The 15,222-nt window shown below is 39.7% G+C and overlaps 1 protein-coding gene across 1 annotated transcript; it reads right to left on the minus strand.

Moving 5' to 3' along the window:
* Positions 1-1,023: 1,023 nt before the first annotated feature.
* On the minus strand, positions 1,024-8,850 carry LOC135476227 (uncharacterized). Its single transcript, XM_064756173.1, has 4 exons — positions 8,653-8,850; positions 6,880-7,484; positions 5,304-5,452; positions 1,024-4,048 (listed from the first exon to the last, which is right to left on the minus strand). The coding sequence occupies exons 1-4, from the start codon at positions 8,749-8,751 to the stop codon at positions 3,891-3,893; spliced, it is 1,011 nt and encodes a 336-aa protein (XP_064612243.1). The 5' UTR covers positions 8,752-8,850; the 3' UTR covers positions 1,024-3,890.
* Between the last annotated feature and the right edge of the window lie 6,372 nt (positions 8,851-15,222).

Raw genomic sequence — 15,222 nt, forward strand, 5'->3', positions numbered from 1 at the left:
AGAGTCCGTCAATAAATCTCTGGACTTCGACTCAGGGGCCCCCAATCACTGACATAACTGACACAAAGTTTCTCAGCATTATCTTCATTTTGATTGGTTAGCTGAAAGGCTTTTTGAATTGGTTGTTGGGAATGATTTCAGTACCATACAAGCTTTTTTTTTTTCAATAGTGTCCACACACATCTATTAAGATGTTTCATCATTGTTAAGGAAAGTTAATGGAGACATTAGTTTTTCAAGTTTTAACCGGGAAATGACCAATGAAGGAACCAAGGTAATGAGCTTGGGTAACTGGTGAATTTCAGAATTTTCAAATCGCACACCATCCAGTGAAATGCTATCTATTTGTAAAAGAAGAATTTCTGAGTTGCAATGCTCCAACAAATTCGAAACAAGCGCAAATTTGCAAGCTTTTAAAGTGAATGGCCTGTGTTATCAAGTGGCCTGACTGGAAGACACAACACCCTTTATGGTTGACTTTGTGAGGGTCCTCTGAGCTAATGTGAAATTGTGATTGTTGAACAAAAATGCTTCAGAGAAATCCTTTACAGATACATGTAGCCGTCTTAACCGGTTAATGTGAACAAAGAACAATAGAATACTGTGAAAACATCACAAATCCAGCACGGGTCACAAAACAACTGTACTGTTCAACCTATTCATGTTTTACATGATCACAGTGCATTTCAAAAAAATATATTGTTAAAATATCTATAACTGGCAATTTACAAATCTGCATATACCAAACCATAGGATAATTTACCATTACCAGCAGTCTTCATTATACTGACATATAGAGCACTGACAGCAGACATATTTACTTTGATATTTGTATATATGGGGTACCACATACAAAATATGGAAGTTTTCCAATGAAATGTAAAATTAATCCGAAATATTTATTCGATCAGCTTTAGATGCAATTCTAAATAACTACAATCCTACAGAGGTCAAAACAGTGTAGCAAAAGAACGGGTAATGTGGCCTATATTGTCTGAAGTTGTGGTTACATGACCAGTTCCTCTGCTTGTATGGCAATGCAACTCTCAAGACAATGTACATGCGAATTACGTTATAATCATGGACTGGTGGCTGGTAAAGCACACACTCAAATTTGACATTTAGTACACAACTAGACGCTGCACTATGATGTTTATGAAAAACACTTACGCCCTTGTTTGTAAAGAAGTACATACAAGACAGTTGGTTTCCTGAATCGTGAAGGAATAATACTACGTGTACAGCGTAAGACAAAGAATGAGTGGAAAATCAAACAACTGACCAACCCCTCACCCTATTCCCCCATTCTCGCCTAGGCTCAAAGTTTAATCAGGTCATGTCCACCACACAAAAGATGTGTGCACCAAATCTGGAAGCTCTATCTCAAACAGCCCTTCAGAAATCCTGAATGAAATACACATACACAAGTGTGTGTGCATGTATATTAATTGAGGATTTCTCAAAAAATACACACCTACAGGTACACCCACACTGAGACAGACAGGTGTATGTTAATAGGCCTCCACTGCATTTGAAAGAACACATAATGAAATTCTACCTAGACCAGCGACATAAATAATCAACCAGCTGATCAGTACAAGACCAATAAACGTAAGTGAATATTGGCTGTAACACATACTTCTGTATTCTGATATACACACTGAATATATGTACTGTGATATCTCACAAATTCATTGATACATACACCTTTATATATAATGTGTTCTAATGTATTAGGCTTGGTGTTGAGTGTAATGGGAGATGGCACAACTTTTACTAGCCTTATTTCCCATATCAAACTACAGTATTTTACATACATAAAATATCCAACCATCCATTCATTTACCACTCAATGCAGTGGTATTCACTACAGGATGTATTAATTATTATGTAGTAAAATTTTTGCCGTTTGCGATTCCATGTGTCATCTGCAAATACTTGGAAAGCTTCTCTATTTATACCCAACAGGCTATTGACCATGTGACCAAAGTTAACCAATCACATCCAAGCTTTACCGATCAACCAAATTTGGGAAACTACTTTTCCAGAGAAAAATGCAGACAACTATCCCAATGGAAATATAGTTAACAGGTGCTTTTGTGCCTTTATTACCTGAGGAGCACTATTCCTAAAGTAATATTTCATTAAAGCACCTCGTATATTTACCTTGGGGGAGAGACAATTGAAATCCCTGCTACGCCGGACTCCAAGTTAGGCAGAGTTGGGTTGACAACAAATCTTTAGAAGCACTCGCTCATTGTAAACAATCAAAATGGCTGTTACCGGTAAGGAGAGAGTGAAGCCTACACAACATTTACGTTACTACACAGAATATGCAAGGTGTCAAGTACTATAAAAATGGTAATATGTCACATCAGGTCAGGCGGATTTTTCAAACTTTGTCCTGCGTTACCCTGGGGAATAAACTATGTTATGAGTTTACAGAATATCTGGCACAGTCCCACACATAACCTTTACACGTCCAACGAGTCCATACAAAGATTTGTAAAGTGAACTACGAGTGATATAACTACATAAAAATCACACAGTTATTATGCACAGCATTATTTCCTACAGTAATGATGACCTGGTCATCATGGGAAGGAGCACTGTAAAGTTCTACTTTTGACCAGTCAACATTAATCACAAGTCATTAAAGTATCCCTGCAGCCTGTGCAGATAGTAGACTGACAGTAAGCTGCCAGCTGCTTGCTAAGGGTGTCCTAGTAGTGAGATTGTAGACTGACAGTAAGCTGCCAGCTGCTTGCTAAGGGTGTCCTAGTAGTGAGATTGTAGACTGACAGTAAGCTGCCAGCTGCTTGCTAAGGGTGTCCTAGTAGTGAGATTGTAGACTGAAAGTAAGCTGCCAGCTGCTTGCTAAGGGTGTGCTAGTAGTGAGATAGTAGACTGACAGTAAGCTGCCAGATGCTTGCTAAGGGTGTGCTAGTAGTGAGATAGTGGCTTGACAAGTAGAATACAGTGAGAGCACCCTTATAAAATGTAGATGTTTTTAAAAAGGCCACATGGATAAACTACTGAATATTAAAAAAAATTCAATTCTCTGAGATGTTCTCCCAGTCCAAGACACACTGACAGTACCGATGCTATTTTTAAAAATTTGGTCATCCTTATTAGGCCAGCATGAGTTGACATCACTTAATTTTCAGTCAGTACCTTGCACTGTTCCCACGAGAGAGACTACACAGCATCTGTCAGACCCCTAGCTACTAGACTACAGTATGTGATGACATCTGATATGTAATTTCTTTATTTATTTGATTTTTGTTTAATGTAAAATTCAAAATTCCTGCCACTTTGCAGGTACCTGCAGTTCAGTAACATTGCATGTATGTGAGAATGGAAGAAAACTGACCATGTTCATAAGTTTCCCTGACCGGCCCCGATAGCTCAGCTGGTTGAGCGTCTGCATCAGGTGCGGTACATCCAGGGTCAATCCTGGGTCAATTCACACTTAAGACCTTAAAAGAGAAAGTTGTACATGGGTATACATGTAGCAACATACTGGATATGTTTTGGTTGCCTGCTATTGAATGTCTTTCCCACTTTTGGTCAAACATCTTGTCCTCTTCCTCTGTCAAGATTCGCCTTCAATACTTTCCCCAATTTGGTCAAACATCTAGTCCTCTTCCTCTGTCAGGATTCGCCTTCAATACTTTCCCACTTTTGGTCAAACATCTTGTCCTCTTCCTCTGTCAAGATTCGCCTTCAATACTTTGCCCATTTTGGTCAAACATCTTGTCCTCTTCCTCTGTCAGGATTCGCCTTCAATACTTTCCCACTTTTGGTCAAACATCTTGTCCTCTTCCTCTGTCAAGATTCGCCTTCAATACTTTGCCCATTTTGGTCAAACATCTTGTCCTCTTCCTCTGTCAGGATTCGCCTTCAATACTTTCCCACTTTTGGTCAAACATCTTGTCCTCTTCCTCCACTTCTTCCATCACCTCCAATAAAGGGATCATGTCAACTTGTTTCTTCTTATATAATGATTTGAAGATTGGTAAATGGCGAGCTCTATTCTTCAGCATCTCTAAGAAAAAAAAAAAACAGGCATCCTGAACTATATGCGTCAGTTTCTCAACAACTGTTCTAGACGTATGTGTGAGGTTACTCATTTTTTATACTTTGTTTTTCTTTTTTTTTTTGACCAAGAAAATTGGTATTAGATGTTGAGATGGTGAGGTGGGCTTTATGGGCCATATTTTTGGTATGTATTTATATGAAAGCATTTTTACACCCTAAAATGCATTTTTGTGAAATCTATTTACATTATTAATCTTATTAAACAGTTAATTTAATATTACACAGATTTACAGAGAATTTCAAAACTCATATTAGCTTTTTATCCAAACTAGCTTTCAGCAAACAATAGCCACTATTCATAACAGTAACCTTGAATGGATTTTCAGTAACTTTTCTAGTCTTCCATGCCTATGGCCAAATAAATATGGCCAACACAGCTGTGCATAATATCTCATTTAGTTGCTATACAGTAAACCCATTCTAAAAAAAAAAAAAACCTCCATCAAAATTGGTATCAGAAAACCAATCCAGCTAACCTACATCCAAGGCAACCCTTTTGAGAATTCCACTTTCCATCAAGGAAGAAGCAAGAGGGTTTGCCAACACAAGTTTTGCCTTTTTTTTTTTTTTTTTAATCGAATGACTTACAGATTCAATGCATTTCAACATTTATTTATCCATTATATTCCACTTATACAACAGCGGCCAGCATTTTCATTGGAGGAAACCAAGCAGAGCCCAGGGGAAACCCAAGACCATCCGAAGGTTGCTGCCAGACCTTCCTGCGTACAGCCGGAGAGGAAGCCAGCATGGGCTGGACTTGAACTCACAACAACTGCATTGGTGGGATGCTCCTGGATATTCCGATATTAAACAAGCTTGAGTTGTCAGAGAGGTATGAGCAACTTTAATACTATCTTCATGCAAGTTAACAGGGCCAGTGTCAGGCTCATACACAGTGGCCATAACAAAAACTTTGAAAACGGTATTTGTTGCTGCCTTGCTTAGCACTCAGAGATTAGAGCAAGGAAACAAAGACTGGGGGCCAAGTGTCAGTTTAATGTGGCTGGGTGGGGTGTCATGTCTGGTGTCTTCAACATGATACTTCAATGGCAGCAGCACTTTGGTGGCATTGATTCACCCTGCCACAAGCAGACATAATATACGTACACATATCAATGACTCCTCGCCATCATGTAACTGGAAAATTGTTTAGTAGGACGTTAAAACCCACGCATACAAAGCACCACAGATACTCGTACCTCTGACAGTCATGTGCTGAATGGCTGTTGAATATTCCACATGAATAAACTCCTCCCTCTTCCCCTTACACATGCCGGAGAACCAGACTGCCCATATTAGCAGGATGATGATGAATGAGGTGCAGGCCAGTCCCCACATGGCATCACCACTGAAACACACATGTAGACATTTAATAAGGCTATACCAATTTTTATTCTGTGTTTTACGAGCAAGCCAACACTAAAAAATTCAAAAGTGGATTAGAAATAAAATTGAAAATCCACCTTTTGAATTTGTCCCAATCTTCATGTTTTAGATGAATTTCCTGGATTAAATGTCTTTCCCATCAAGTATATATGTGTTTAACAGGAACGATTGCTGTGACAATCCAATTTCAAACAAATTAAATGATTTTTTAGTTTTATTTGTATACCCTCCTCCCTCCGTTTGGTATATGTCCGTAACACAAAAAAGTGAAAGCGTCATCACTTGGAATTTCAAACTTCTGACCCTCAAATCCTTTTGAAGGTTTCAAAAATGGCCTGAGTCAGGCATGGTATGGTTGTTATTTCTTATTATGCAGTTTAAAATGTTTTTGAAGTTTTTAAGTGCTACTTCAGTGCCACAAGTAACATGGTGGAAATATTGAAATGATATGTAGGATGCCCTATCTAGCACATACGGTTCAAACAAATTTTATGACGAATAACACTATTTAACCCTCATGAGCGGTCAATCCTTAAACACTAAATCCTCAGCAGTTTCCATGAAATTTTCCTGATGTGACGATGAATCAGGCAGATGTGATGTCGAGTAAGGCAGTCATACTGGAAAGACATCATGCACATATATGAAAGTACAACGCCATTTGTGGCTATGCTTCAGTGATGAGTGACGTCAAGTGTTCTTGCATGACATCACACCAGGCAAAATTGGAGATGACAGAGAACTTCTGTTTCAGTATTATATTCCCAAACTAACAACAGCGGGCTTAATACAATGTATTTTCTTTTTGCAATATAAGAAAGCAATTCCGACTATCCCAATCCTTTTTATTTAACCTAGCTCTGACATACAAGTCTTGACATTAGATTAGTTCTTTAAATAAAAGTGCACAAGCAAAGTCTCAGCCTTGTTCTTTGGGATAAATTTGGCAGTAAAAGCTGCTCTCTTCCCAAGGCCCCTGTGATCAGTCTGGAAATCACTGACGACTCATTCTTGATTTATGGCTGGGGTTTGTGTTCATATTTATTTCATGAATTTGCACCTGGTACATGTGGAACCTAGTTCACATGGAACCCAATGCTGAGATGTACAGTTGTGATTTTGCTTAATATTTTGCCCTTTTTTCCTTAAATGTTTGAAGTTTTATACCCTTGTTTGCCTGGCTGTAATACATACAATGTAATCAAGTGCACAGCAGATGTATTAGAAAATACAGAATGAAAGGCCTGTGATTGAAACTGTTTTCGTTTTTTTTTTCATGTAACACACCAAAGAAAGTCGGCTGAGGCAGGCATCTGAACCAAAAATATGCAGAATGATTGTTTCATTATTCTCAAAGTCTGGAAAGAAACAAAATCCTATATTGCTCACCTTCTTCTGTTCCTCCACCTTCTCTTTGTCAGAATCGGGAATGCAGTGGAGTTTTCAGCTGATACATTCACAGATTTGTCTCCCTTTGTAAGCCTTGGTACGCCTGCTCTTGTCCCTTGCTTATCTTTATGCTTGTCTTGTTCCTCTGTCCCAGACGACACAACTGCAAGGAGCCTTCTTTTTAAACCCCTGTCTTCCGTGTCATAATACAGTCTCATGCTGCCATAATGCTTTACAGTTTTATGCATTATTAGTGTTTTCTTAACACTATTTTCTCTTAATTTCTTCCTTCCCTTTAGTACTTCTTTTTTTAACCGTGGAGGATTTCGATAGATCAAAGGTGACCAGTGCTTGTCAACTCCGAAAGCCATCACTGCTTGCCTTGATACTTCTGGCTTTTTAAGGTTGACATGCCCTCCATTTTGTGTCTTTTTCATTCTTTCTCCATTGTATATTAATGGTCTGTTCCTTTTTTCATACAATTTAGAGAATTTCTCTGTCTTCAGACCTGGATTCCAAGGCCTCAGGACCAGTAACTCTTGCCCTTTAATGCTGCCAGCATGACCATTCACAGAAGCCTCCTTTTCTACATCTTTATGAAAACCCTGAAACATAAGCCTAATTCAGAACATTGCAATAACATATACACGTATCAAAAAGTTAGGTCAATACCCATAATACATCATCAATTCTTTTTGACCTAACAAATTAGTAAAGCACTAGTTCAATTACTGGCAAAATTCTACATATGTCTAAGACAGCACCAGAGGCCCAGTTTTATTCATTAGGTTACCGTTAAGAGAGTCTACCATATAGAAAGTCAAAGGTTACAGTATTCGCAAGACTATGAACTGTTAAGAGGTGTTGAGGGCACAACATGTACGTTGTTGATTGAGATGTACACTACTGTTAGGATGTACATTTAAGACCAAAACCTGGTGGAAATTACAATCCAATAGTCTGCATATGTAGAACAGTGCACTTATCACATAACTAACAGTCCATTTAACTTTAAATTCATATTCTGTCACCATAAATTTGGGTTAAACTTTGTCAAATATCCTCTTTTTTGGTGCACTGATCTCCTGTCATAGTTGGAAAGTCAAGGATCCGAAACTGAGGCTCTAGTACCTAGCCTAGTGGAAACATGGTGCCATAGTTAGCCCTATTGAAAAAAAAAAAGTTTTGCTTTCTCATAGAATGCTAGTACCTTTATGTCGGAGCTTGCTACACAAAAACAGAATTTCTTAAAGTATGTAACTTTCTGAGAAAGTAGCTAAGGGTATAGAAAATTATTTTCCTTACTGTGATGAGGCCTGTATGTCACAGGCTAGGAGTGGTTTCAGATTAAACCGTCAGAAAAGGTCAGATCAGATAGATGTTGTTGTTGCAACATGTTACACAAGATAATTCTACTCTGAATGATACTTGCGATGTTTTTTTTTTTAAAGAAATTACTAAGCACTCAACCACTTTTTGACAGAAAAAAAACATCACTTGGTCAGGTACACACAGAGCCTTTGGCACCTGGCCTCAGATGCAGGTGGGGAAAGACCAGGTAGGTTGGATACGCTGCTAAACATTTCGCACGGGTATTGATCATTGATTGCCAGCAAAATTTCAAGGGCCCAGGTTGCTGGATTAGAAAAATTAAAGCGTAATAGCAAAGTCCATTTAGAAGACAACGAAAGGTTGGTCCTTATTCGCGTTGAGCTCAACCCGACTGTTCTCCGACACGTCGAACGTCTAACGTTGTTGTTGTAGCAATCATACCTTCTTTCCAGCTGAAAATCCAGTCAAGCTGACTGCCAAAAGACAAACGACTATTCCTGCGTTCCACTGCGTGGTTATCAGCACGCATCTTTCTTGCATCCTCGTCACTCACTGTCACATTTTAAAACCAGGTGGATTAGAGTATATAACGTAAATCTTAAACATTCTTTTCACATGTTTACGTTTACTTTGACATGTTTTGCTATCCAGCCTGCCCTCTATCGAAGAAGAGTGACTGGACCTCAAGGGAAGTCACTCTCGCCGGACAGACGTCATTAGCGGGCTTTGTATTTCAGAATGTAGACTCCTTAGCGCCAATAATTTGAATTCCTTTAGCGTTGCGCATACAGTGATGACGCATTTTGATCTTGAACCATGTGGTGTAAATTGGGTGAAGAGGCAGACTAAAATCGTGTTGATGCAATAAGCTCTAGTATACACATAATGCTTTCATGTAGATATTGTGCATGCGTAATGGTACATAGGGGAAAAAACAAGTTAAAATTCCGATGGAATGTGTGGATCCCAGGTTTTTCTGGGGTTTTAGCAAAAAAATATATATTTTATTGTGCAACCTGTAGATATTGTGTATGCGTACTGTCTCTTTGTATAATTTATTCGATGGTGGTTATTGGGGGTGGGATGGTGTTGAGGTGTTGGGGGAGTGTAGCCCAAAATACTGTAGCCCCTCCCCACTTTATTGAGGCCCCATTGGGTTAAAATAAAACCGATATTTAACATGGACACATGTAGACCCTGTAAAACTTTCGCGTGTACACCATACAGTTTAAATTCCAGCATATAAGTCCATGTACATATATGCTATTCCTCACTGTGTGACCTAAGCCAAATGCCTGCTATATATAGGTTAATTAATATTATGTAATGTTATACACCCGCACATGTCTATAGCCGACTTAAAGTCTACTTTCGATAATTATATTTGCTTGTATAGACCTACAGGGTAATCCAAGAGAGTACCCGCATAATCTTATCATCGCTTAGCCATCCGGGCGCAGCCTGATCTCTCTTTCACATCTCACTCCCTGCAACTAACACTCCGGGAGCCCTGGCAGTGTGGAAGATTGGTTGATTGGTTGATTTATTGAAAGTAAAATATTTTCACTAATACGAAGAAATAAAGGCTGGTATACATAAACACTGGCAATTAAAATGCTGGTACTGCAAAATGGAAACGTCGGTGCTTCAGCATGGAAATGTCGGTACTGCAGCATGGAAATGTCGGTACGTCAGAACGGAAACGTCGATACTTCAGCATGGAAATGTCGGTATTTCAGAAAGGAAACTTCGATACTTCAGCATGGAAATGTCGGTACTTCAACATGGAAACGTCGATACTGCAGCATGGAAATGTTGGTACGTCAGAACGGATACGTCGATACTTCAGCATGGAAATGTCGGTATTTCAGAAAGGAAACTTCGATACTTCAGCATGGAAATGTCGGTACTTCAGCATGGAAACGCTGGTACGTCATTTTGGAAATGTCGGTACTTCAACATGGAAACGTCGGTACTGCAGCATGGAAATGTCGGTACGTCAGAATGGAAACTTCGATACTTCAGCATGGCAATGTGGCTACTTCAGCATGGAAACGCCTTTACGTCAGTATGGAAATGTCGGTACTTCAGAATGGAAACGTCGGTACTTCAGTGTGGAAACGTGGATACCTCAGCATGGAAATATCGGTACTTAAGAATGGAAACGTCGGTAATTAAGAACGAAACCTCTGCAAGGAACTTAGGTTTCAAATGGTGGTCCTTCAGAGTGAAAACTCTGGGACTTTAGGATGGAAACTTTAGTCCTTCCAGATGGAAACGTATGTAGGCCTACTTCAGGATGGAACGCTAATATTGTCGGAGCGGTATTGACTATCCTTCACATCAAAGTTTAGTGGTAGATTGAATGATTTATTGACTGATTGTTGTTTAACGCCCTAACCTTTGTATAACTGGCTCTTTCACTTTTACGAATAAACTTAATAAATTTAATATAATAAATTGGTAATTCAGAATGGAAACTTTGGTAAGCCTATTTCAGAATGATTACGCTCCTTTTTCAATGTGCTAGCATATTTATTTCAAACTAGAAACATTGGTACTTCGAGATTGAATGGTTAGTTCTTCCAAATGAAAGTGATGGTACTTCAGAATGAAGAAGTTAGTACTTCGGAATGGGAGCGTTGGTAGGTAACGTTACAGTTAAGAGACGCCAGTCACAGACGACGTCAGAATAGAAACGTTGGTAGGCATTTTTAGGGTGATTACGTTGTTATTATGGATTGAAAAAACTAAAAATGTTGATTTAGTCCTACAGAATGGAGTGCGTAGGTGCCTAGGGTTTAACGTCGTACTTAGCAATTTTTCAGTCATATGACGACGAAGGAATCCCTAGGGTGCATGTACGTGTAATGCGCCTCCTTGTTGCAGGGGGGATTTCCACCACTCTTTTTTGAGTGCTGCTTCAACGGGACGCCTTACCCAAGGTAAGTAAGCCGTCCCACCCGAGCCATTATACTGATACGGGTCAACCAGTCGTTGCACTGTCCCCTTCATGCCTTCATGCTGAACGCCAAGCAAGGAAGTTACAACTTCCTCTTTCAAGGGGTTAGGCGTGACTCGACCTAGGATGGACAGCTCCCGAAACGGACGCTATACCAACTGTGCTATCGGGACCGGTCCTGCACAATGGAAACTTTGGTATCCCAGTCACACTATTACATTGATATGTTTACTTGATCGGATTTTTACGCCGTACTCCAGAATATTTCTTTTTATGGTGGGAGGAAACCAGGCAATGCCCGAAGGAAACCCACGTGTAGGTTCCTGGCAGACCAGCACTAATGTTCGGCCTCCACTTCACAAAGATGTACGTAGACCGTGTATGTTCCGTTAGCTACACACGCCGTGCAGATGCTTATGGGAAGTACCGGAGGAACCATCCCACATATTCACTGAAATACGACCGTATACAAGCGGATAGGAACAATAAAACACTCCTTCGGAAGAGAACACATTAGGATGGGTGCACACTTGTGGTCAAATACTGAAATCCGCAAATGACGTCATTGCAAGATAACCACTGTGCGCCACAGGCATTCGAGATTTTGGGCGGTGAACACTTTAAAATGCTGGAGGGAATATCTGGGAATAGTTTGTACGAGTAAGTATCCATAGATAAAGCTACTGCCCATTTGTCGGGTTACCAATCTTAAGCCAGATCCCAATGTCCCAAGTCATGCAATCCTTAATATCAAAACCGCAGTATCAGTGACCGTATAGAAAGTTGCTTTAGTCACTAACTCTTATATATGCAAAGGGGGACGGGTCAAAGGGAGAATTTCTGTTTTGTAATGTTTTTGTATCGTTTTAGCTCAAAGCACGGTGATATATGCAGGAAAATTATACATATATATCTCAACATATGTCACTTACCATATCTAAGTATATGTCACTTGTATACTGAAACCATGGATATAGGCCTATATCTCAACATATCTCACTTACCATATCTCAGTATATTTCACTTGTATACTGGGACCATAGATATATATCTCAACATATCTCACTTACCATATCTCAATATATGTCACTTATACTAGTAAGTGAGATATCTCGCTTAATTCTTTAGCGCCCGGTATATTCAAGAACGGTTCACTTATAGTATGGAGCTCAGTTTTACAGGTGGAACAAACCGACGTGCCCGGGGTAAACCACCGACGTCTGGCATGTTACTGACGAGATTTCCCACGTGAGATAAAGTAAACGTGATTGCTTGTTGGTGGAATTCACACATCTTTTGTCAGACCTTCGTCCATCTGGCACCAGGGAGCCTAATTTATGGACCGCCCAGTCCAACTAGGTTTATGTGTTTGACTGTTATTTAGCTCTGCTCTCAGGGAGAGCTGGGGGTTTGGGGGGTTTAACGTCGTACTTAACAATTTTTCAGTCACTCTTTAGAATGACGGATTTCCACCGCTCTTTCACTGAGACGCCTTACCGAAGGCAAGATACGTTCCCCTTAAGATCTTAGATGTGACTCGACCCAGGCTTGACCCAGGATCTACCTCTCCGGAAGCGGACGGTCTGCCAAATGTGTTATCGGAGCCGGTGGCCGATATCAGCCATTTTTACTTAAATGACAGCTGTCAGGTTGATGGGTGTCGGAGTCCGCAATGTACGTGGTGAGGCCATACCACCTTTCTTCAGAGATCAGCAATTATTCATAGACAGGTTGATCACTAGATGGACATTCGCCTGTTATGACACTTAGCCCTCCAACCGCATGTAAATGGCTCCGCCATACTCATGCCCATTTACCCACAAGAACGGGATTCGAACCCGCAACCTTATTGATCAGTGACCTGTGGACTGCGAAGAGAACAATCATGGTTTAGTCAGTGAAGTTATTATAAAACAAGGCGTCTACCATACAACATTCTTACAGGACCGCGAAAGAGCACTATTGTTAACGCCGTTACGTCTATATGCAAATAATGACGCTCTATATATACATGTACAGTCATAAATCATAACGCCATATATACGCAGAAAGCAAACTCAGTTATATGCACAATGTTGAATACACCCGCGGAGTCAATCAAAGACCCCGGAAAACAGTGAGAGCTGGGAATCTACAAATTCCCTGCTCGCCGCAAGCCAGCTTTGAACGCGCACCTCGTGTGCCGTATAGCAACACTAAGGGAACCACCTTAACATTCACTATAGGCCCTGACTTTAAACCTAATATATTGCCTGATTTACGGCCAATTAAGCTCAAATTTTGACAGACCTGTCTTAACTGACAGGAATTATTACATGTTATTAACATGTTTCTACAATGTAATTTTAACGCCATGAAAGGATCCAAAAATAACACAACTTAAAACTGCATTGCTTTGTGGAATTGGTCTTACATAACAGGCCACGCATTTCATATATACTCACAGCGTGCCAATGAGTCCTTATGCATACATATGTATAATTTATATTTATGTATAATATGCCAAAACTTCAAAACATATAATATGCTAAAACATCAAAACATCTGTCAATCTCTAAGACGTACCGCAATAATCCCGACACGACAGTGTCCTAAATGTTAAAACATGAAGGTCGTATCAAATTGATCACACCATTCTCTTTTTTTTGCAATAATTTTACGGGACAATGTCGTGACGGGATTATTGCGGCACGGCTTACAGATTGACACAATTCTCTAAAGTCTATTCACCTTACCCTGCATACAGGATATATATACCACAACACGGGTGTACGTGCTGCTCTTCCTTGTATATTAACTCTTCATACTGGTGAAGGTATGCCTGACTGTGATCAAACATCCAGTGAGTGGGACAAATTAGATGCGTGGTAAAGTACCACACCGTAGCGTTTACTGGTTGGTGGCATTTCTTCGCCAAAATGGTGTGCACATTTGTATACGTTACACATGTGCATGTCCATCAACAACTTGCCAAAAGTCCGTGGTTTGGCACTCCACACGTTAAAACTGACTGCCTTCGTATATATGTGAAAATTATTGGGGATGGCGTTAAACAACAATCAAATAAATTAATAAACGATCTCAAACGCTCTTGTATTGCCTTTCCCGCCTATATGAAGAAATAGTTGTGTATAGCCTATTGTTCGTCCCTGTCTGTGCGGTGAGGTTTTGTGGGCAAACTGCTCACGTATTATTGTATAGCTGCACGCATTGTAAGAGAACAAAGCATCTTCAGTTCAGCTTAGACCCCAGTCGCTATTTAGTTTGAAAAGGCTGGCCCACTTCATCGCAAGTAGTGAAGAGACAATAATAAAACTTGATGAATCAAATGCATGCATGCTATAAAAATTATCGGAGTTACGGTTTCAAGTTGAAAGCAAGAAGTACCTAGATTATATAATACGCGTCACAATGAAATCTTTAGTTTAAATATATTTCCCCCACGCACTACTTTAGATCTCAGATATTTACGTGTCCATACATGGGTAAAAAAATGGAATGTCCGCGGAATAAACCACTAGCCATCGGCAGGTAACTGACAAACCTCCTGACTTAAAACCACAAACGATATAGGATGTAGGATTAATCCGTACATATGTACATTAATTGCTTTACATTTATTTCATAACGGTTCATAATATATACTGAACTAGAACCCATGGCATCAACATGGCATTTGACAGATTAAGTTCCAACTTTGGGTCGTTTTTCGACTTTGGCCATGCAAAATCTGTCCTGCTACGGCCTTGGAGTTCTACTTGTCATCCGTCTCGTCCATTTTCGACCAATTTAAAAGTTGTTTGGAGTTGATTTCTTTTTGAAAGTTCTTTCTTCAAGTTGCGTTGATCGTGGCTCCACCATGTATGTAATGTATGTGACAAGTCATACAGATCAAGTTAGAGTTCCGTGCCTGCAGTTTTGTTCATTGACAAATACTGGCTAATTTGACATGGTTTATGTATGCATATAGTTCAGTTTGGTAATTTGCAGATTTAATTTCGGACTATTTGCTATGACAGTAGTATGAATTTTTCTAAATTCTAATAAAT

Source organism: Liolophura sinensis, chromosome 10 (assembly GCF_032854445.1).
Source record: "Liolophura sinensis isolate JHLJ2023 chromosome 10, CUHK_Ljap_v2, whole genome shotgun sequence".
Lineage (NCBI taxonomy): Eukaryota > Metazoa > Mollusca > Polyplacophora > Chitonida > Chitonidae > Liolophura > Liolophura sinensis.